The 23,395-nt window shown below is 50.8% G+C and overlaps 1 protein-coding gene across 1 annotated transcript; it reads right to left on the reverse strand.

Annotated features, from left to right (window-relative positions):
• Positions 1–2: 2 nt before the first annotated feature.
• On the reverse strand, positions 3–23,395 carry Slc13a5 (solute carrier family 13 member 5). The gene is made up of 13 exons (XM_051167664.1): positions 23,063–23,395; positions 22,565–22,685; positions 17,773–17,901; positions 17,362–17,498; positions 15,930–16,117; positions 14,768–14,936; positions 13,002–13,124; positions 9,817–10,035; positions 8,882–8,982; positions 7,650–7,768; positions 5,539–5,700; positions 2,795–2,932; positions 3–1,280 (listed from the first exon to the last, which is right to left on the reverse strand). Exons 1-13 carry the CDS (start codon positions 23,155–23,157, stop codon positions 1,149–1,151), a joined length of 1,833 nt encoding a protein of 610 aa, XP_051023621.1. The 5' UTR covers positions 23,158–23,395; the 3' UTR covers positions 3–1,148.

Here is a 23,395-nt window from a genome sequence, read left to right on the forward strand (position 1 = left end):
TTGGGTTCCCATGGCCACTATGAACTCCCCATACCATCAATTTACCCTAGCAGAATCTGTCTGCGTGGGACCGACAAGTGCCACTCATTCTCAGCCATGCTCTGTTGCCACCAGGCCTGGCCACAATACACGGCCAGCAGGGGAAAGGCTTTCCCAAAGGAGCTCAGAGTCCAGCAGGACAGACAAAGTGCAGTGGCCCAGTCCTTGGGAATGAGCTGTGGGATCCGCTCTGGGTCTAACCAAAGGGAGACTTCGGCAGCCAGCTTTGACACCATCTCCCAGAGAGACACCGTTGTCCATCCTTGGAGAGTGATCCCAGCCATACTGGAATGGCAGGAAGAGCATCCCCAGAAAATCAAACTAAGTGCCCCCCTGGAAAAACAGGGGTTTTCTCAGGAGCCTCGATCCAGGGGGGCTAAGCAGCTGCTGGCTAAGACAATAAAGGGATCTAGGAGCTGAGGGAGGCTCACGGGGGCGTCAGGGAAAGGGGTCCGAATGGTTAATTAATATGAAATGAGGCAAGGAGGGGACAGGCCAGCCGATGGTGAGCAGGAACGTCGTGATGTTAGCACCTCAGGTTACCCAGCCTTTGCTGACGGCACCACGTAGGATCTAAGGCTTCAGGAGGTCACTCTGGCAGTGGGAAGCTGTGCAAGATCAGAGTTCTGTCCTGGATGGGAAGTCCCTTCAGAGTGACAGAGATGATCCAGAGGGCATCCAGAAGAGGTCCAGGGGCTGGCCTCTCAGCCTGGTGAGCTGATCCCCATGTGGGCACCGTGGGAACAAGCATGTGAGTGCCGGAGCCCAGCATGGGGCCAGCAGTCTTTCAAAGCCACATGGTACAGGGTCTTGAGTCCTGGTCCCTTTGCTTCCTGCCTGTCCCAGAGGAGCTGGTAGGGCCCCGGGCACGCTGAGCCTCATGACCTCTCAAAGGGGTTCCCTCCCTTTCTGAGCCCCTCTCCCCATCACCCATTACCATCTCTGTATCTGAGCCTGGAGGAAGAGGTGGCTAGTTGGCTAGATCTTCTTAGGGTGTTGGCATCATTGGATCACACTGGGGTTGAGCACCAGTGCTCTGTGCAAGCTGTGCCAGAAGGTTCATTGTTCTCAAAAGGGTAGGGGGTCATGTTTGTGCTCCGTCGCTCTTCCTAAGTGTTAATGCTTGTTGAGTTAGCCCAGTCAGGGAAATCATCCAAGTTAAACATGAACCTTCCCCAGGTGTTGACCGATAAAAACACACTTGCGATCCCAATAAAGTTCATTATGAATCCTGTCTTCACCTGGAGAATAAAAACACGGTAAGTCAGCAACTCAGATCTCAGTTGAGCCTTGTGTTCCTGTACCCTAGGCTCCTCTCATGCCCAGACAGAGCAATTCGAGTGCCATTGTTGCTGAAGGAATTCCTGGGAAGGAGCCCGTGCAGGTGGGTTCTCTCCACCCCTTGATGATGCTGGAAAGTGACTTTAGAGAGGTGAAGACAACAGCCACTCCTTGCGACTCCCCCACAGCTCCTTCTGCCCCCCAGTTGGTGTGATTTCCTAATGCTCATGAGCTATTACTCCAATGCCTAAGCATAGACTTCCTGCTGGGACTCAGAATCAACTATACAGCGTGTGGTTTCTGGGATCCATGTGCTTAATTCAGGAAGAGCCCCAGAGTGCCCCGGCAGAGGCTCTGAGATCACGAACAGCTGACTAGTTAAGGTGAGAACCAGTCTGGCTTCCCCCTTCCACCTACTCAGCTCACCTCCAGCCCAGAGCCCCAGAGCTGTCCTTTCCACACCAGAGGTGAGAAAGCCAAGCCTGTTGCTCTGTCTGCGAGTGTGTTTGCTTCCAAGGCATCATTGACTCCCAAGCAAATGGGCTCCCCTCCCCATTATACTTCCTTGCTTCAGATACCCCGCATGCCTCTTTGACTACCATCCCCATCCTGGATGTCCTCACGGTTCTTACTGGTTGTAAATTCTGCTGCCATGTGAGGGCCCCATTCAGCCAAGACTTCCCTGGGACCCCCGAAGGTTTCTCCACATAGGGTTTTTCTAGCATCTTCCATGGGAACAGAACTCATTTGAAATACGAGATCGTTTCAATAAACAAGAAAAGCTGCAACATAAATGAAGATGAGAGCTGTAGGTCTAGGTGTTCAGTGATGCTCTCAGATCACATGGCATCCTTCTGTTATTCTCTCCTTGTGTGTGTGCAGGTATGCTCACTCATGTTCACATGTCTGGGGGCCAGGAGCTGGTGTCAAGTATCTTCCTCTATCATTCTGTGCCTCTAAATTTCTTTTAGACTTATTTTACGTGTATGAGTATTTCGCCTGCTTGTATGTATGGGTTCAATGTGTGTGTGCCTGGTGCCCGAAGAGTTATGGATGGCTGTGAGCCACAGTGTGGGTGTTGGGAACGGAGCCCAGAGCCATCGTCCCTCAAGCCCTCTGCCTCCCCCCGCCCGCCCCCCCCTTTTTTTTTTTAAGACAGAGTCTCCTCTAGAGCCTCCTGAAGCTTGCTGATTCAGCTGTCCTAGACGGTCAAGGAGCCCGAGATCCTTTTGTTCTCACCACCCCGATGCTGGGGTCACAGGCACACACCACCATGCCTGGCTTTTGGTGTGAGTGTTGAGAATACAGACTTGGTCCTTATGCTTTGCAGAGCAAGCACTTTACCAACTGGGCCATCTTTTCCAGCCCCATATGACACCATCCCTTTGAAACTCACACATTCTTCATAAAGGGGGGCATCCCTTATACCGAGAAGCATCACCATCTATTAGGAGCAAATAAAAGGGGCTGTTACCATGTCAATGACTTTGAGGTGTCCATAGGCAAACACGATGGCATTAGGCGGAGTGGCTACAGGCAACATGAAGGCAAGCGATGCACTCATGGTGCAGGGGATCATGACGTACAGTGGGTGGATGCCGATGGAACGAGACTGTAGAGACACATAACGCTGCAACTCAAAGCACAGAACACACAGAAGCCCCCAGGCCATAGAGGAACATTCCCTAAGGCCTGGGTCACATTCTAATCTTCACATCTGTGTCTGGCTAGTCCCTGCATGATAACTAATGACCACTGAGGGCTGAGCTCAGAGGCCATCTTCCTTAAAGGCCTTTTTGGAGGCCCTCAACTAAGTCTGTATGTTTTCTGGTGGCAGGGGGCCACTCACTGTGAGCCAGAAGCCATACTGCATCTCTTGCACCAAATCTTAAAATGTCCCATGAGCCACCTGTCTGCAGGAGTCATTCCTTCTTGCCTACAAATGCACCTATGGGATCACTTTGCATTGGGAATCTGGTGTCCGCGTTTTTCATTCTACATTTTAAAATTCTGCTACATCTACTAGTACAGGGTTGGCATTTGTTACGTTTTTAGTGAATAAATAAGTAACATAATGTGAACAGCTGCCAAAGACACTCTTTATTGTGCTTATTTCTGTGTGTAAACAGGTCTGCAGAGATCTCACCGGAACAATTTGACATCAAAGTACAGGAAACTGACTCAATGGCGGGCAACAGAAGGATGGTGCATGCATACAGCACCGCTCAGGCGGGTGCTCACCACGCTTCACTTTCCGTGTGTGTGTGTGTGTGTGTGTGTGTGTGTGTGTGTGTGTATGTGTGTTTCCAGGCAGGCACATGGAGGGCCTCAAAAGTAGTTCTGGGCAATTTTACCCAGAGATTTTAGCTCTAAAAGAACCTCTCTGTCTTTTTGGGGGGGAGATTTCTTTTTCCTTCACGTGTATGAGCGTTTGCCTGAATGTTTGACTGTGCATCATGTGTGTTCAGTTCCCAAGGATGCCAGAAGACAGTGTTGGATCGCCTGGGACTGGAGTTACAGGGAGTCGTGAGCCTTCACATGGGTGCTGGGCATTGAGCTTGGGTCCTCTGGAAGAACAGCCAGTGCTATTAATCACTGATGTACCTCACAAGCCCCATAGCACAGCTTATTTTCAAAGGAGCCAGCTACCTCCTTAGGTTAAAGCTTATATTGGCCTAGCCGGGAAAGTTTGTGCTCATAGACTTCACAGGCCATGACAAAGCCAGGACTTTGCGGAGGAGAGGAACTTCACTGTGTTCCTGGCACCAAAAGATCCTTCTCCCCCACCCTTCCTCCCTCTCCTCCCTCTCCTCCTCCACAGGTCTTCTTCCTCCTCCCCTTCTCCTCTCCAGTCTCCCCCCCCCCTTTCCTCTTCTTCCTCCTCCTCTGCCTCTTCCTTCTCCACTCCCTTAACCCTTGCCTGTGCAGCTGAGGAAAGGTGACAGCTACCTTGATATTTTAAACAGTTCTGACTTCTTTGGGAATAAAAAGAAAGAAAGAAAGAAAGAAACAACACACTCCAGTTTGCTTCTGTGAGCAGGCTTAGATAGAAATGTACCAACTTCAACTTTGGCCCTGGCCTCAGATCTTTTGTGAGTCTGCGTCTGAGATCAGACTAACCATAGCCTTTCCCTGCTGTTCTCCATGGCAGGCTTGGCTGGCTCCCTCTCTCAGGTTCTCTATGAATCATGTATGTTTTAGGAACTCTCAGCATATCTCTAAGAAGGGGGCTCAGGTATTTTGGCTCTTCCTGAACCCCCTGAGGTCAGCACCACTTTTGATGAATGACAAGGGGGAATATAAGGACGATGACAGCTGATTTCCCCATAGGCTTGCTTCCTCCTCAATTCCCAGCTCACACCTGAGCTCGCCCTTAGAACACTGGACAGCATTCAGCATTCCTTCCTCTCCCACCTCTGTTCTCCATCTCAGATCCCAGTGGCCCCTCTCTGCCCTGGGAAGTCTTCAGGCGTGCCCTCTCCCCATCCTGCCACAAAGACCTGCCCAAGACTCCTATTCTCAAGTCCCACTCCCCTTGGGATTCTCTCTATAGTCCCAGTCAGTAATATTTGTCCTCCTCCTACCATCTTGAAAAACGACCCAGGTAGTTAATATAATAGTTGTGTGGTTTGTGTTTTATGTGAGCATGTAGTGGTGGTCATGGTGGTGGTGGTGGTGGTGGTCATGGTGGTGGTGGTGGTGGTGGTGGTGGTGGTGGTGGTGGTGGTGGTTGTATGTGTCGTACTGGGAATTGAGCCCAGGGCCTTGGGCACACAAGACAAGGGCTTTTGACCACTGAACTATAACCCCAATCCCCCCTTTTTTTTTCTTTTTTGAGACGGGGTCTTATGAAGTCACCTTGAACTCACCATGTGGATCAGACAGACCTTGAGCTTGTAACCACCCTGCCTCCATCTCCCAGACCATGTGGCCCATTGATGCAGTAAAGTTCAAGCACCTGGTCCACGTCTGATGCTTTGAGCAGTGATGGGGAAGAACAGAGATGAGTGGACCGAGCACTGAGGGACGGCTCCAAGACCAGGGCCATCAGGCGTCCACAAGTCCACATCAGAGCCAGGGCCCTGCTATCTGGGTCTTCGAGCCTGGCGAGGCTCCAGATACTAATTTTACTGCCTCTCTCGAGATTCAGGAAATGGTCATGGGTCCACAACTTCCGATAAAATACCCCTTTCCCCCCCCCCCAGAAGGTCATCTTACCATGGAGGCAAAGATGGGCAGGAACAGGGTGGTGGTGGCCACATTACTTGTGCACTCCGTGGTCATTGCAACAAGGCAGGACAAGATCAAGGTAATGAATGCAGGTCTCACCGAGTTGAGGGGTTCCATCTGGCTCGCCATCCACTCAGAGAGCCCTGAGGCCTGGGAAGCGTGGGAGGTCATCATTTCAGGGCTCCTGGCTTACAATCCCTCTAGGTTCCAGGGAGCTCTCTCCATCTCATTTCCAGTTCTTTCTCGCATGCAGGTAATCTCATCTATCCCTACAGCCGCCTCCTCCTCCTCCTCAGCCTTTTGCCTCCTACAGCTTCGCTTGTGGCTCAGCTGATCTATTAACTAGGTTCAACCATCAGAAGTCATCTGGAAGTTTCTGTCCAAATGTCCTGTGGAATCATGATCAATGTGCCTCAATCTAAGTTCCTCTTCTTCAGTCCAGGATCTGTCTCTTCCTCTGGGATCCCTAGCTGGTGAGCGGAACTCATACTGGAGGGGTTTTGTCCTGCTAATTCCTGGTTCCCACTCAGTCACCCTAGATGGCTCTTACACACCTTCTCCCTTTAGCCTTCCACACTCCTGAGGCTTGGGAGAATGATCCGGGCTGGAAATTTAGGACTTAGCCTTGGAGCTCTGGGATACAATGACAAGAGCAAAAAATAGATAGACAGGAGGCCAAGGGCAGAGCCTGGGGAAATGATCATAGTTATGGGAGAAGAGGAGAGGCAGAGCAGGCAGTTGAGCAGGAACAATGAAAGAAGGAAGACAGGAGAAAGAGCTACCCTGAGGGTCAAAATGACGGTAGCACGTGTGCAGGAGAGAATGGCCACACTCTGAGGAGGAGTTAGATGAAGACTGAAATGACCCCATTGTTTCTTCTCTAGTCCTCCCGGTCAGACCGACACTCCAGACGTCACGATGGCTGCTGCATTCAAGTCCTGGCTGCTTCTGTCCGCCTTCAGAATCAAGGCCATGCTTGCTATCCTGAAACTAGACCCTTAGAATGCTGGCTTCCACTGGCTTCTCCAACCTCATTGCCTCAACCAGGTATGCCTTTGATCTTATGTCACTTCTTCCCAAAAGGTTCTTATAGGCACACCCTGGTCTCTAGACTGTGAGGTCTTTAAAACCAGATGCCATGTCTCGATATCTTCCATAACTTGTGTGCCTGGCCATCATTAGGAGCGTGCTGGGAATGTTTGATGAGTAAAAGAAAATGCCAGATGGAGAAAAGAATTGGTGGGGGGGGGGGAATGGTGGAGAGAGAGAGGTAACTAGACTGGTGGATTTGTTCATCTGATGTATTAAACTTTATAAATATATGACCTATATATTAGGTTGGGGATATGTTCAGTGGTATAGTGTTTTGTGTTGGCTTAATCCCCAGCACTAAAGAAATAGCATGCATGTATTCCTGGTACACCAGACTTTGTCCTAGATGCTGAGGAAACTGTAAATACAATACTGACCAAGTCTATCTGATACATCACATCCCTGGATGGGTGGAAAGATGGCTGGATGTGTTGGGTGGATGCAGACATGTATAGAATTGATGGTTAGGAAGGAAGTTAAGAAGATAATAGGAAGGAAGAAGGAAAGAAGGAAGGAATAGTGAATGAGTGGGATGGGATGGATGGATGGAAGGGAAGAAAGGGAGGGAGGAAGAAAGTGAGAAAGAGAGTTAGAGGGAGCCAGAGAGAAGGGTAGATGGATGGTGAGACCAGCCCCAAGCTAGCTTGGCCTCTTCGGCTCAAGGGGTAAAACTGCATTTTCCCTTAAAGACTGATCTCCTCCTCTGCTGCTAAGTCCTTAGCTAGAGACAAGTTTTGAAATTCTGAAACCATGTCAACAAGGAGTTCAGCAAGCAGAGGGCCCAGCGGACACGGTGAGAATCCTGAGGAGGACTCAAAAGAGACCTCCCTAGGATTCACCAAGACTACAGTGTCCTCAGCCTCCTGCACTTCCCTGCCTCCCACTACAGGATGCTGTTCGTGATGACCGCATGCAGTCCCCTGCAGTTCTGTGAGGGAGACAGATGACCCAGGGATGGAAACTGAGGTGGATGGTGACATTTGCCACCTCTTAGGCCACCTAAGTACCTCACATCCTTTTGCCATAGCAAATCCTCCTCCCAGGAGCAGCACGATGCTCCAGGGCACTTTCTCTTGGGTGACCTTCCAATCCAGCAATGCTGGAGGGTAGAATGGAGTTTTCCTTTCTGTGGAGAAAAAGCATGTACATGTACCTGTGTGTACGCACACATCAGAAAACAAGAGACATAATCAGGAGCAATATGCCAGTGCATACATACATATTAGCTAAAGTTTGCAGTGCTCACTGTACACTTTGCTAGAGGCAGGGCGGGGATTTGGTTATATGCTTGGCTGAGGGCATAGTAAGTTGGAACCACCTTTTCAAAAGCCATTTGGCTATATATAGTTTAAAAACTATGAAGATATTTTAGGGCATCTGTATTCTTTTACCATGGTAATGACACTGCTAGGAATTTAGCCTAAAGAAACACTTTAGAAGAAAAAGCTGTATCCAGAATATTTAACTTATAAACATGAAAAATTCAGGGCTGGTGAGATGGATTAGGGAGAAGAGATACTTCTCAGCAAGCCTGCCAACCTGAGTTTGATCCCCAGCTCCCATAAGGTAGAAGAGAACCAACTGCCAGGAGTTGTCCTCTGACCTCCACATGTACACTATAGTTCATACACACACACACACACACACACACACACACACACACACACACACACACCACAGGGTGGGGTAAGGGTGTGATTTTAAAAAGCATTTTAAAGAAAAACTCAAAATGCCCAAATACTCCGCAGCAGGGTTACAGGACCCCTCTATGTGGTATTATAGAAGGTCAATTTGGCGGCTGTAGTATACTGGGAATGTTTATAGGGAAACCCAGAGCCAGAATAAAAAGCTAAACAACAAGAAGTGAGTTCAGGCTGGGTGTGCTTGGATGACAGCTTCATGGTGTACATGCATATTACAAAAACAGGAGGGAGAGAAAATAGTGACACCATCATGGAGAATTGGAAACCCCTTTTGTACCTGTTGTGATGTATAAATAAGATTTCAAATGCTTAAATTCAAAAAAAGAATCTACGCCATCTAGACAATAACAACAAAAACAAAACAAAACAAAAAACCCCACAAAACTCCATTTCCCTAGGCTTTGTAATGTAGCCAGTCAGTCCAGTTCAGTAGGACAGAATTCTCTGCCCTCTAGACCCGTGGACCATCCCATGGGGGATCCTTTGCTCTCAGGGTTCCAATCACGATGGCTGTAAAGCCGTGAGAGAAGCCTTACCTTCCTCAGTCTGGCTGCTGAAGTTGAACTTGGGCTTTTGTGAGGGTACGATGAAAAGCAAGATGGCCACAAAGATGGCCACCGTGGCATCGCTGGCATACCTACAGAGGGAAGCACACGCAGGGACTCAGTGACAGTCGTACAACAATTTGCCCCGATCCACAGGTCTGGTCCAAACTTCTTCAAGAAGAAGATGGCTCCATTAGGTATGAAAACCAGAGGCCCCAACATCAAGGTTAGGAGTGGGTGGGAGGCCGAGTTGTGACTGTAATAAGTACCCCCAAAATTCTTGGCCTCCAACTTTGGGTGAGGTCCCACCACAGAATCTCATTCCTCCATCGGCCTGTACTGATCCATGGGTGAACTTCATGATTTCCCAATATGGAGTTTTAGACTTCTGGATTCACTGGCCCCCAAGGAGTCTGGTGTTAAGTACCCAAGATGGAGTAGACCATTGCATGCAGCCACCTCCTCACCCACGTCTTCTGCCTTCACTAGGATGGTCATTCCTCAACCTTTCTTGTATGCTTTTCCATCAGAGCTAGGAAAGAATCTACATGTACCCTCTCCCACTAGGTTTCTAAGTAACCGCTGAGTCTTGGATACAATCTAAGGAAAGATAAGAAAGGAAGAGGGCACCAACCAGGGCTCTCAGGGACATACCCTCAGCCTTATAAACTGTAGCAGGGCTATGGCCACCCTGCTCACCAAGCATCTTTGGTTCAGCCCTCTGCGGGACATGAGGGAGCCACAGGAACAAATGCACCTGAAGTTTCATCATGAAGACTGATTTTAAAAAACCAATGCATCTGAAAGCCCACAGGAGGTCCCTCTAAAGGACATTCTCCAGAACACAGGGCCCAAGTTGTACCCACTTCTTGCCACCTATGGCTGAGGACAGTCACATTTAGATGGTGCTATCCACATCAACTTACTTGGTATGTCCATCGGACCAGGCAACGGACAGCCAGCCAGGCATGAAGCCGGGGTCTCGGGTGAACCACAGGGTGATAAGCAGGACGAAGCAGAAAAGCACGTTGCATTCGGCGTAGGTCAGGGGCCCCAGCTTCCTGTACTCCTCCTGCAGAACCTTGTAGGCAACCGCCTCGTTGTTCTTCCTCTTCTGCCCGCAGCAGACGCAAGATTTTTTGAAGCTGGACCAGTAAGGATGAGAGAATGGCAGAGCGGATGAAATGACTCGGGAGCTGCTGGGATACAGGCTGCTGGATTCACAGCAGAACGCCATGCCCAGATACATCAGGTCCTGACTTCTCTGGACATGCTCCTGCCCTCACTCTCTGCTCCTCTGACTTCAATCTGCTTCGCTCCCCCCCCCCACCCCTACCTTGATCATTTTAGGGGGAGACTGCTGAGAGCTGAGGGTAGAGGCTGGGGGCCAGAGCACAAGCTCAGGAACACTTCCAGAGCTAGGGTGCGGTGGTACAAAGGGGGTGCGCCGCCATCTACGCTGAGTTCCAGGGACAGCAAAGGAGCGGTTAGAAGCCTAAGCAGAGCCGTGTGGCTGGGTGGGAGGATAGAATGTGGTGGTCATGTCCAGCAACAGAGCTGAAGTAGCCATCAGCGACAGGAAGACTGCTTGTGCCCCATGGTCCCAGGGAGAAGGGCATGGGAGGTTCTAGAGCCTGCAAGATCTGGACTCATACAATCCACACATGATTTTTTGAAACTAGACCAGTAAGGCTGAGAGAATGGCAGGGCAGATGAAATAACTTGGGGGAGCTGCTTTCTCACCACAGCCTGGAGCTGCCTTTCACAGTGCTGGGATCCTGCTCACATCACTAATGTTTTAGGAGGATAGAAGGACTTGAAAGGAGAGGGCCCTGAGAGAACTGGCCAGACAGGGGCTGGGGTTCTTGAATTCCCAAGGCCTAGAGGTGTGCGATGAAGGACTCAAGAGACCTCATGTAGGCAGCAGCTATGGCTGGGACAGGAAGTAAGCCGGCCTAGGCTCTACTTTGCCTCTTCAGGGTGTTCCATTGGAAGATGGGCCTGCCAGGGTGGCTTACATGGCCTCCCCTGGGGCGGTGTTGGCTTCAAGCAGCAAGAAGGAGTTGGGGGGTTATAAAGAAAGGCAACTGTGTTGTATGGAGTGGGTAGCTGGGGCTGATAATGAATAAAATGCAGATCCCAAGTTCTTCTCAGAAGACATGTCACACAGATGTCCCTTCTGTTGGCCTCAGAGCAGTGGAGCAAGGCCAAGACTACTGTCGCTGGAGAGCTTTCCCCTCCAGAGCTCTTGCAGGGCCTCACACAGAAGCCACAGGAGGACTGAGTTGATGGAAAGGGCTTGGATCCCACAGCCATGCTGGATGTGAACTGCCTTTGAGGGCAGCATGGCAGTGTCAGTGCCAGTGGCATGGCTACCTCCCAAGGACACTGGGACGTCAGAACTTGGCCTCTTGGAGTACTTCGGGATCAGGGAAAGAGGCAGCAGTGAGAATCCTATGTCTGCTGAGTCAGCTGAGGCACCCATGCTGAATTGGGGAGCCACATATGCAAGGGAAGATCACCAGGCTCTGTATGTTCTGGGGTGTGGCCTAAGGCAGGGGACCTCTCCTATTTCTGCTGCGCTGTTCTCTACCTTGCGGATCTGGAACGGAAACTAGGCTACCTGTGAGCCGCACTGCACATGGTATCCGAGTTGGAGTGCCATGTCAAGGAGGACTGGGGTAGATGAACACCACGCTCCCCCACTGCCTGCAGCCAGAAGTCCTGATTATTCATGGTAAATGCTGTTCAAGAATCCCATGGTCCACGAGAGTGGTGGAAGCTGTCGTCTAACCTTTGAGGGCCTTTGTGCCCCTGTCACCTGCTAGCTAGGAGACTGGTGGTACCCTAATAACCTTGCTGCCAGTGCTTTCCTCTGTGGTGGTGGTGGTGGGGACTGGAAGGTTAGGGGTGGGGGTGTTGGACGGGGGGGGGGTGTTTGGATGCAGAGGGGTGGGTGACTGGTGGGGAACCCTGCCTGATGCCACTAAGTGCTGTTGTAATTGCTTTGAATGGGTGTAGCAATTTTGTAGTGTCATTTTGTAAAAAGCAGTTCCACAGTCAGAAGAAAATGGATTTAAAAAACAATATCTTCATGAAGTCACAAGTTCATAGGCCTTTTATCCTCTCTACCAAGTCTCTTCCTGTGTCACAGATACTCATCTTTTTCTGTGTTCAGGATCCCTGTTGGTTCCAACAACTGCCTTCCCTCCCAGTGCTTCCTGCCACTGGTAAAGTTATGTCTTTTAAAACAACAACTTAGCCAGGTGGTGGCGGTGCATGCCTTTAGTCCCAGCACTCAGGAGGCAGAGGCAGGTGGATCTCTGAGTTGGAACCTGGCATGGTCTACAGAGAGAGTTCCAGGACAGCCAGGGCTACACAGAGAAACCCTGTCTTAAAAAAAAAAAAAAAAAGGATTTGTCAGCCCCATGTCATAGTTTCTGTCCAAAGTCTGGCTGCGTCAAAGGTGACTCTGGGTGAACCAATAGGAAGGTAAACTTTCCAGGCTTGGCACATTCCTGGAAACACCACAGCCACTAGGGGAAGGTCTGAGGCTAAGACGGACTGCATCAAGAGGATCACTGTGACCTGGCCTGCTAGACCCATGTGATCAGGTGGCAACGTGTCCAGTCATGTTGGCATTTAGGGACAGGCTTCTCTTCAATTGCCCTGACCCACATAGACAGCACACATGCTCTTTCTCTCTGTGGCAGGAGACATGTAGGAGCCAGAGGGGCCTGGTTTACAGCCAAGGGGAAGGGGTGCTATTGGAGGACAAGGATAAGGTTCAAAGGGATACGATACACCCAGTGGAAGCTCCAAGGAGTGGGTCGTTCTAAGGTGGAACAGAGGAGAGGAAAAGCTGGGAGAGGGGTGGCCCCTGAGTAGCCTGCAGTGCTGGAGAGGTGAGCATGTTGAAGGCAGGAATTCGCCCTCTGGGCTAAAGGAACAGTACGTGCAAAGATACAGCAAGCCTCCAGGCACGGTAAGAACGGGAGGACAAAGCAGCACACATCAGGCTGGAGAAACAGAGTCTTGCAGAAGATCCCTGTAGACTGGCCCAGGCCTGAGGGCTCTGTCAGATGCCAGCCTGAGAATGGCCCACACTTACTTGGATCTCATATAAAAACACTGGATCCACAGCCAAGCCATCAGCAGCATGATGAGCATGTTGGGGAAGGCAAATCCAAACCAAGAGGCAAAGTTCACAACATCTTTGCTGTCAGGAAACAATCTGAAAGGAGAAAAGTCAGTCTGTACCTCCATCACCATGCCGAGCTGTGGGGAGCAGGACAGGCAGATAAACAGCTCCCCCTACCCCCACCCCCGGCCCACACGGAGATGGGTCTGACCTCAGGGCCACATAAGCCTGGGGTCTCCACACCAGGCTTCACCATTGTTACGGACCCCAGAGCATGGTCTCAAGCAAGAGATAAGACTGAAGAATGAGTGACTAGGAACCCTTCTGCGAATGCAGACGGTGCTGAACGGTTCAGGAAAGCAGGGCCCAGGCCTCTAGGAAGACACCCTTTTGGCACAAGCGCGCATGATCTGGCTGACAGCTTCAGGGAGTGCAGGGATGTCTCTGAAGCCTCACACTCTGCGTTTCCGCGGGGTGGGGGTCAGGGGGATCTTCCCTTCGGATATTTCTCAGGGTGGGACTGGAAGGTGTTCTCCAAGCCCTGCCTTCCTCCCAACCCAGGCTTTGCCTCCCTAAGTCCTCTTCTAGGCCCCTTTAGCTCGAGGACATCAAAGTCCACCCAGGACTACCCACACACAACCCTGCCAGGCTTCTTCTTCTTCTTCTTCTTCTTCTTGTTCTTCTTCTTCTTGTTCTTCTTGTTCTTGTTCTTCTTCTTGTTCTTCTTCTTCTTCTTCTTCTTCTTCTTCTTCTTCTTCTTCTTCTTCTTCTTCTTCTTCTTCTTCTTCTTCTTCTTCTTCAGTAGAATTTAAGGGAAAACTCTAGGTCTGTGATCACAGAAAACACTTGCAGGATCAAAAGACCCTAGTTATTGACTCTCAAGTTTCTGACCTAATGGGCTGGCTGCTACTCAGTCCTCCTGTCTCCAGGGCCAGCTGCCCTCCCCATCCCTGTACAGATCTCTTCTCTATACAAAAGAAGCCCCATCTCCTTTTTGTTCCTTGCCATTATAATGTTTATATACTTTAATCAGCACATTTATTTACCAGGCTACCTGAAGCTCCCTGTATCTGGCACCCTCAGCAGACCATGAACACCCTATGGTGGAGCCTAGACGTCTCTCTCCTCTATGACCTTGCAAGCCCACAAGGCAGAGCTCAGGTGTGGCATCCTCACAGCCTATGGCCCTTTGCAGTCAAACCTGGACACTTCTAGGCTACCCTTGTAGTGCACCTAAGGCCTCAGGAAAATATGCAATTAGTGGGATTATAGTGTCAGAGACTGCAAGGCAATAAGTGGCCCCACCCCAATTCACTGTGCCATCTGTAGACCCTGAAGATTACAGGACCCTGGCCACTGTCAGCCAATGTTAATGAGCTCTTTTAGAGATGTCTGTTTTCTGTGAAATTCGTCCCACTGCCATTTGCTATGATGTTAGCTCAGAGTCCAGTCTACATTCCCTGTCTGAGCTAGAAGCTCTGAGCCATTGATAGAAGTTGGACTTGCCCCATGGCAGAAAGCAGCCTTGTCTGTGAGCTCCAGGACATCAGGTCCTGGGACCTGGGAGGGTTGTTAGTGGGTCCAGGGATGCTGGGACACAGACTCTATGGGGCTCATCTTCCCACCCTTCTCGACCGACAGCTCCAGCGTCAAGACAGGAGGAGAAGAGATCTGAGTAAGCACCCCAGGCCCAGGAACCCACGGTGATGTCTCCTGAAGGCACAGTCATGACTCACTCCTGCATCTGGCCCAGGAGCACCACGTTGGGTCCCGTCCCGGTCAAGGTGGCCGTACCCCCAATGCTGGCCGCATAGCACACACACAGGTTCATAGCCTTGTACATGTTCTTTGTGTCCTGGTCCTCCTGCTTCTGCAGAGTGAGGTCTTCAAATATCATCAGGTTTCCTATGGTGGAAGCGGGGCTGTTAACCATGTCAGCCGAGAGGGCCACCCAGCCCATTCAAAGCTCTAAAGTGAGGTGCACACCTTGCCCGGCACACATACATATTCCTCAGCTCCAGCCCCAAATCACAATCAGCCCCCATCTGCCTTCCCACAGTCCCTTCCCATGGCTTCCTGAGGGACCCTCATTACACTCGCCAAGCCCAGAAACTTAAGGTATATGTCCCCATTTCCTGGTTCTTTGTTGTTGGTTTCTCAAGCCTCTCCATGCATCTAAGGATGTCTACCTCAGATACCTCTCCTCCTAGTGATGCCCTCCCTCTTTGAGCTGCTGTGCTATCTGGCTTGCCCAAGGCTTCTCCTGAAGCGAGTGATTTGGGTGAGGGAACCCACTTAGGTCACCCCACCGGGCTCCACAAGAGTCAGTGGTCAGACTGTGCCTGGTCATCTCCATGTTGCCAGGACCTCACCCAGAGCCTAGAAACCAGGCACAGGTTCTGAGTTCCTCCCAGGCAGAGTCCTGAGGGAGGATATGGAATGGGCAGAGGGTGAAGTAGACCCTATCCTGCATCTTCTGAATCCTGAGCCTAGTAGGAAGCAAACCCTAACACCTGTGGGAGTGGAGCCAGGGATGACCTGCTCAAGGAGACCCAAGGAGACAACCTTGAAGAAAATAAAAAGTAGCATGGGTGAGAAGCATCCAGCGGGTGCTCAAAGATGCCTAAACAAATTCTCAAATGAATACTCAATGCTTTCTATCATAGGACCAGTTATAATTTCTGGCTAAACAACACAACATTCTAAGCTTGACTAAAGGATCTTTCTTTTACATAATGACCACAACCCTAACACTAATCATAACAAAACTATTTCCCTATTTTCCCCTTCTATGCATGTTTAAGGAATGGCCCGAGGAGACTGGGAGGGAGGAGGAAGCCATAGCATCTGGCAACAGTAGGGATGGCCATGGCTGCAAAAATCTAAGCCAGGGCGTACCTGGCAACTCTCTGGCCTTGTCCTTGTCCGACAGCTCCAGTGTCCCCTGGCAGGTGTCCACAGCTACATTTGCAGCTACCATTTGCTGCAGCATAGCCTCCACAATGGGCACCATCATGGCCGTGGTGGCAGTATTGCTGATCCACATGGACAGGAAGGCTGTGACGAACATAAAGCCCAGCATCAGCCTGCAGAGGAAGGGCAGAGAGGAAAGCCAGTCCCTCGTGCCCTATGGGGCCACATCCCAGGGCACGACTAAGGGCTGGAGCCACCCTTCCTTTCAACTCAAGACCAGGTATTCCAACATGGGGCTGCAGTTTGATTAGCTATCTTTTCTGTCTTTCCATTCTTCTTTCCTTCCATTCTCTCTCCTCTCTCTCTCTCTCTCTCTCTCTCTCTCTCTCTCTCTCTCTCTCTCTCTCATCAACTTGACTGGATTATGAAATTCCTAGTCAAAAGGCACACCTCTGAGTGTGACTGTGAAGGACAGACCATGAGGTCATGAGGGCTCTGTAATAATGAATAGATTGACACCCCCCCCCCAATGGACTTAGAATATGATGGCATTATCGGGAGGTGGTAAAGCGAGAGAAGTGGAGCCTATGACCCAGCCAGCCATGAGACTGGGGCCCAGTTATTGGTACCAGGCATGAGTTCCATCTTTTGGAGAAGTCTTTAAGTCAGATCTGGACGTGCTTAGTGACTCCCGTATCATTTGTGTCACTACTACACCACAGGGCATATGGCGGAATTGGACATGGGGGATGAGCTGGATGTGATAAAAACACATTATATGCATGCATGAAGTTCTTGAACTAGAAAAGAGGTGGGACCTAGTTAAAAGAAGTATGTCATCGGAGCTTGTCCTTAGTGGAGCATCTTGCCATGACCTCTGGCTCTTGTCCCCCTCTCTTGTGCCCTGTCTGCTGTAGGTGAATCTCTGCTATCACACACTTGTGCCGCCATGATAAGACCAGTCCACCATGGACTGGCCACCATCCAAAGCTATAAGCTGAAATAAATCATTCTTTAAGTTGTCCCTTTGAGGGTACATTTCCTGTGACCCCCTCTTCTCACAAACATTGCTGATGTCTATACTGATGGCTGTTGGGTCAGCAAGAGGCCTCAGACTCAACTGTGGCTCTAAGAAACTCCCATTTGCCAGGGAAATTTGCCCTAGCAAGACCCAGGGTAGAGCAGTCCCACATGCAGGTAGCTTAGCGTTCCACTTAGATCTAAAAGATTACCACTGCCCTGCATAGGGCCTCTCCTTCCCTAAACCCAAAGACCTAAGCAGACTCACTCTGTCCTACCAAGAGGCCAACCCTCCACCTCCCCTTGGATGCCCTGCCCCTTCACCCTCCACTCCTTTATTCCACGGTCCCATGGTCCCCAGTAGAGCCACGTGGCCAGGGAAAGAAGGTGTACTTACCGTGAGGGCTTGGTTCCCACATAGAGCAGCATTCTCAAGGCGATCCTCCTGTGAAGCTTCCAGCGCTCCACAGCCACAGCCACAATGAGGCTGCCCAAGAAGAGCATGTTGGTGTCCTTCATGTATTGCACACATACCTGGAGGGTGGCATAAATGCACCATTGGGGAAATCCTCAATCACATATAGCTTGGGCCCGAGGCTGCTACCCAAGTCTCCTAGACAGACAGCTAAGCAAGCCAGATACTGATTTTAAAGCCAGCTTGCCATGATCTATCACTATGCCTTCCCTGAGGGATCTACTACCAGATTCTGTAGCTATCCATGCGCCTTGGGAGCTCAGAGGGGCTCAGGGAAGGAAAAGAATACATGGGAGGACCAGGAAGTCACCTGTCACTACTTGGCTCACTCACCTGCTTGGAGTCCAGTATCTTCAAAAGTGGGAAAAGCAAGACAGGCAGGAGGGAGGTGACAGCCACCGGGATGACATCTGTGCACCAGTAGATGGCCATGAGGATTATAACGTAGGCACACCTGACAAACTGAAGAGACAGTTCTGAGGCCCCAGCAGGCTTCACTTCTGCATCCCAGCTCCCCAGCAGGTCAGCTGCCTGTGTGATGGGGGAATGCCCTGCTCCTGGGCCGTGTAGTGCTTCCAAGGTTTAGGATAGCCAGGAAGAGCCAACCTTTCCCTTTCCCTTGTCCCTCCCCCCTTCCTGCTGTGTGGTCCTAGCACCACAGTAAACAAATGCTTTCCAAGAAAGATTGTACCCCCAAAAACAGCCCAGGACACCTCCCTATTAACTGAAGCGGTGTTTCCCAATCCCGTGCACTAACATCTGGGGTGGAAACAGGTCCTTGTGATGGGGACTGTTCTCTAAACAGTGGAACGTTTGCGTCATCCTTGTTCTCCATACAATAGACACCAGTAGCATTCTCTCTATGTCACAAAGAGTTGTCTCCATGATCTATACATTTCCTGCTGTGGGCAGGAGAGAAGATTGAAGAACTTCAGGGACTGTCACCCCAAAAGGTAGTGCCTTGAAATATTGATCATTTTGATCTGAAGGAAGGTGGAAGACAACAAGTTCTGGAAGAGGTTGTACCCTGAGGCTGTGTGTCTGCTTAAAGTCAGGTGCTACCAATAAGAAACAACGGTAACGGTCTCTGGCCCTTTCTCTGAGTCCTCACTAACTAAACTCACAGGCAATAAGGAAGACTGAAGTCTGAACTGGGCTTGGTAGTGCTTGCCTGTAATTCTAGCATCTAGAGGCTAAGGCAGGAGGGCCTTTGCAAGTTGGAGTCAGCTTGGCCTATATGGTGAGCTGCAGGACATCTTGGACTACAAAGTAAGACTCTATCTGAACAATAACCACAAAGCTACTAATCACAAAAAAACCACATTTCAAAGTCTGTCAACGTACCTTAGAACCAGTTGTCACGCACCACTGCCCTCCACCTCAGTCACGATTTCATTGTCTCGTCTGTGAGATCCAATGGACTTTGTCCCTAGCCACTGTTTATTTCTTTAAACTCACTGGTTTACCCTAAAGATCAGTTAGTGTTCCCCTAAAACATGTCTACAGTCCCATGGTTTTCCGCCCCTTTGGAAAAGGAGTGTGAGCTTTGTGGGGAGAGACTCATGCCTGTGAACAATTAATCTTTAGGGTTTTTTTCCTATCATTTTTCAGTCTATGGTCAGAAAACAAAGGTGAGCCTTCCCTTTCTCTCCTATAGGATGGATACTGGTTAAAAGCCACTGGGGTGATCTCGGGGATGGGTGGTAGTGGCGATCCCTTTTGGGCACGGGCAATAAAGAGGTATGCTGTAGAGAAAGTTTAATAAAGCTAAAAGTCAGCCTGCGTCTACCACCATGTTAGAGCAATTGTATACACTGCCATCCGCAAGTCTCCTCTCCTGCTCCCAGTCTCGGTACCACTTTGGTCTCCTTTCCCATCCTTATCTATAAATTGATGTCAGAGGGTCCCTACAGAATGTGTGACACCCAGAAACTCCTTGAAAGCCTCTATTCTCTGAACCAAGACTGTGGATGTCCTCTGACCCTCCTGAAAAAGGATGGACCACAAAGCTAACTGCCTCCTCGCTTCCAACCACTAGCAGGAAGTCCAGGAGCCATCTCAGCCCTGAGTAATCAATCAGCACACTTGGCTATCCCTAATACAGACCCTCCCAGTGTCAGTGGAGAGCGCAGAGTAAGAAAGGGATGTTGGAAAAGTCTGTGGAGAGAGAGTTCAGTTGGCAAAGTGTGGGGACCTGAACTTGATCCCTAGAACAAATGAAAACACCAGGTGCTGCGGCATACACTTGTGGAGACAGCCTGTGTGGCCAGATCCAGGTCACTGAGAGACCCTGTCTCAAGAAACACAATGGATGGCAGCTGAGGAAACAACACTTGATGTTGACCTCTAACCTCCAAATACACACACACACACACACACACACAGACACACACACACACACACACACACACACACACACACACACACGCACACACCCCAAAACAAACCCCACTAAGGTGGGGAAGTAGTAGCAACCTGGGAGAAGATGATGAATTCTTAGTAAATTTACTGCACTTTCCTGCCTCTGAGAAGGTGTCTGGAAAAGCAGCTGGAAGTGGAAGTGGTGGGAGCAGGCACTGCGGTTTAAAAGCCGCACTCAGCTCAGAGCTAGCACACAGAGGGGTCAGCGGCTCCCAGGCACAGTGTAATCAGCCAGGGCTGAGTGTTCGTCGGAAGGCACTCACACATTCTAAGCCATGTGCCCTTAGGTGACATCTTTATTGTCAACTAAGGCAAAGCGATGTGGCTACAGCATCATTTTATGATGCAATCTGATCTGATTGATCCACAATTGGAAACATAGACTAGTGTTGAATAAAATGCCATTATATGGCTCATTACACATACTTAAAGTGAAGTTAGCAGAACTCTCCTTCCTTCTCCTTCGGGTGTGTGTGTGTGTGTGTGTGTGTGTGTGTGTGTGTGTGTGTGTGTGTGAAGAGATCAATTGAGGTATCTGGAGAGCTGTCCATTAAAACATTAGTTATAAGGCAAGGAGAGGACCTCATTTTACTTGACACTTTAGACTTGTGAAAATAAGAATTTCTTACAAGTTTAACAGAGTGATTAAAGTTCTCACTAGGCTTATTAAAAGCAGAGGAGGGATCAGAGAAAGGATAGAAAAACAATGGACCTGAGGAGAGTCCAACAAGCAAGGTGAAAGAAAAGAATGAAGAGAGCCTGGGGAGGGGCCAGGAGCCACAGCGGGCAGTGTGTCCTGGGAGCCATCACCTGGTTGGGACAGTGGTGCTCAGGCTGTCCCTGGGGTCCCACTAACAGCTCTCTTCCTCTGAGTGTTTGTGTCTCTGGGTTTCCTTGCACAGTGAGTGTGGTGGCATGGTGAGTGGGGGCAAGGAGCTCTTTGGTTATGAGCAAAAAGAGACACAGAGGGAGAAAATAGGAAGCCAGGGATCCAGGCTCCCAGAACACAATCCAGTTAGAGAGAAAGTACAGGAAGACAGTGTTTTTGGAAGAATCTTGGCTATGGTCTTCCAGTCCCCCAATCTTCATTCCCAGAACATATACACATGCACCCCAGTTGGGAACCTAGCCCACTGATATCACTGATATTTATATTCTCGTCTGTCTGTCTCTGTCTCTATCTCTGTCTCTGTCTCTGTCTCTGTCTCTGTCTCTCTCTCTCTCTCTCTCTCTCTCTCTCTCTGTGTGTGTGTGTGTGTGTGTGTGTGTGTGTGTGTGTGTACAGGCATATGCCAGGGATAAAGAGGGGTCCTGGTTATACTGTCCTCTACCAGAAAGGTCAACCAAGCAACTATAATTATTCCAGGGAACATCATTCCCCACCAGCAGAGCTAAAATCACAGCTTTCTGACCTGGATGCCTCCCACAAACAGGGACAGTCCCAGACCTCAGGATGCTCACAAACAGTGAGGTAACTGAAGAGCCCTCACAGTTGATCTGCTATCCTTGGCCGTATGAGAGGGGGGCTCTGCACATTCCCTGCCCCCATCCTAGGAGCCAGAATGATCCCCTTTTGCTCTCAAAGCTTTAAAGTGCCAGAATCCAATCACCCCATTGTACCCACCAAAGCACCCAGGCCTAGAGAGCAAAAGGTCTTGGGGGACTGCACAATGTAAACTGAGTAGAAGTGCACCGCTCTCCTCTCAAAGCATTCCCTGAACAATCCCTCTGTTTCTCAGACCTGCCTGTGGAAGGGAAGCAGGATCCAAGCAAGGTTTCCTGTCTGGGCTGAGAGTGAAAGGGCTGAAAGAGGGAACGGAGGAAGGGGCAGCCAGCAGCCACAAAAGGCTCCAAAGAGCTCTGGCCTCGCCAAACTGGCTGCACACAACCCAGCAGAGTCCAGCCAGGGCTCCCACCCTCCTCTGCCCTACAGCCAAGGCCATTCATTCTCTCCCTTCCTCCGAGGGGCACTAGGAGGCCAGGGCATGGGACACAGCTTCCCTGCAGCCCAGTGCCATGCCACCCAAGGCGTGAGCGCTGGGAACCTGTCCCACCCTCTGCCACAGCCACAGCAGGCAGTAGGCAGTGTATAACATGCCTTTCAGGCTGCAGCCACTCAAGAGTGGCTTCCTTGCTTTTAGAGCTAGAAAGAAATGTAGATCGTAGATGGGAAAACAGCCTCAAAAATCAGGGCCAGAATGTAGCAAAGGCAGGATCCACACAGGTGACACTCTCTTCCTGTAGTTCCCTGGCTGAAGGCATCTAGAGCTGGGTAATGCCTTTTCCCTAGCAAAGAGGGACGCAAGGAAAGCCCAGCCCTGATCGTCCCCACTGGCCCAAGCAGCATCTTTGACTGAGATAACGTGCAGATTTTGCACTCAAGGAGGAGGTTCTGAGTCCAAGGCTAAGCCTGTAGCCGGGTTTGTGTGAATCAGATCTGTCCTAATGTCCAGGTCTCCGTGTTTGCCCGGACTGGCTCTTGGGCCCTGCAATCGGTGCACTCTAGGACGTGTTCGCCTAAGGGTTTCTGAGTCTCTAAGATTCTTTGCAGGGCATCTGGTGCCTGGAGCATCTGAGCACGCGCCCCAGGGGAGCTTGTCCCCGCGGGAGAATCCATGCGTTCCAGCTCAGCATTCCCGAGTTCCGTGCCCGTTATTGCACTGGGCACCCGGGTTCTGCCGGACTTCCCAGACACGCAACTGACCTTGTCAGGTACCAGAATGATGAGTGGAAGCAGCAAAATCGGGGAGAAGAACAAAATCACGAAGGACTTGAACTTGGTCACGTAAGTCTTCGCCGAAGCCATCGCGTGGAAGGGAGACAGACTGGAGGAAGAGAAGAGTGTGAGGCAGCTAGAAGCTCCGCGAGCTTAAAAGGGGGCCGCGCGGTCCCACCGGATTGGGGGGCGGCTACAACTCCGCCTCGCCCCCATGGCGGGGCCTCCTTGCGGTCCTGGGGAGGAGCCACCCCTCGGGGGCTGTGGGGCGTGTCTGTCCCAGGGACTCTGCCACCCCGCGGCAGAGGGAGGTGTCTGCAGATTCCAGTGCTTGGCACCAGCCCTCTATGGCGGGCACTGAATCCTGGCACCTCAGCGCTCGCCAAGCCCCCTTGGAGCTGCTCTGGACGCCAGGACCAAGCAGATTGTGCAGGTGGTTCTGCCAGCTTAAGAGAGAGAGAGGGCCCTTCCTGTTCTCACTCCTACCTGCTCTCTCTTGGTCTCCGGGGTGTCCCAGATGAAAAGCTCCACCAGCCTGCAGGGTTCTCAGGCTCCTCTCTCCAAGGCGCTCTCCTTCTCATCCCGATCCCGGAGGGGTGTCTCTTAGAAGCGATGGCCGAGCCCAGTGCCACCGCGGTCCCCTCAACCCCAGGATCCGCTGGCTTCCCCCTTGCGTTAGCCCTTCTCTAGACATAGAACCCATTTCCCTCCTCGTGCCCTCTCCCACCCAGCGCACCCTGGGCGCTCTACAAGGACCGCTAAGGAAGGCGATCACTGTCCTCGCAGTCCGAACGATTTTCACCCTCCAGCGGACGCGCG

Source organism: Acomys russatus, chromosome 25 (genome assembly GCF_903995435.1).
Source record: "Acomys russatus chromosome 25, mAcoRus1.1, whole genome shotgun sequence".
Lineage (NCBI taxonomy): Eukaryota > Metazoa > Chordata > Mammalia > Rodentia > Muridae > Acomys > Acomys russatus.

What these genes read in the sequence shown, in the direction of transcription:
- Slc13a5 (XM_051167664.1), bottom strand. Translation starts at nt 23,157, where the DNA reads ATGAGAAGGAGAGCGCCTTGGAGAGAGGAGCCTGAGAACCCTGCAGGC. An exon ending in CAGCAGCCAGACTGAGGAAG is followed by an intron (nt 7,769 to 8,881) that starts GTAAGGCTTCTC and finishes TTTTCTCCACAG; the next exon opens with AAAGGAAAACTCCATTCTAC. An exon ending in TGCCCATCTTTGCCTCCATG is followed by an intron (nt 2,933 to 5,538) that starts GTAAGATGACCT and finishes GTGTCTCTACAG; the next exon opens with TCTCGTTCCATCGGCATCCA.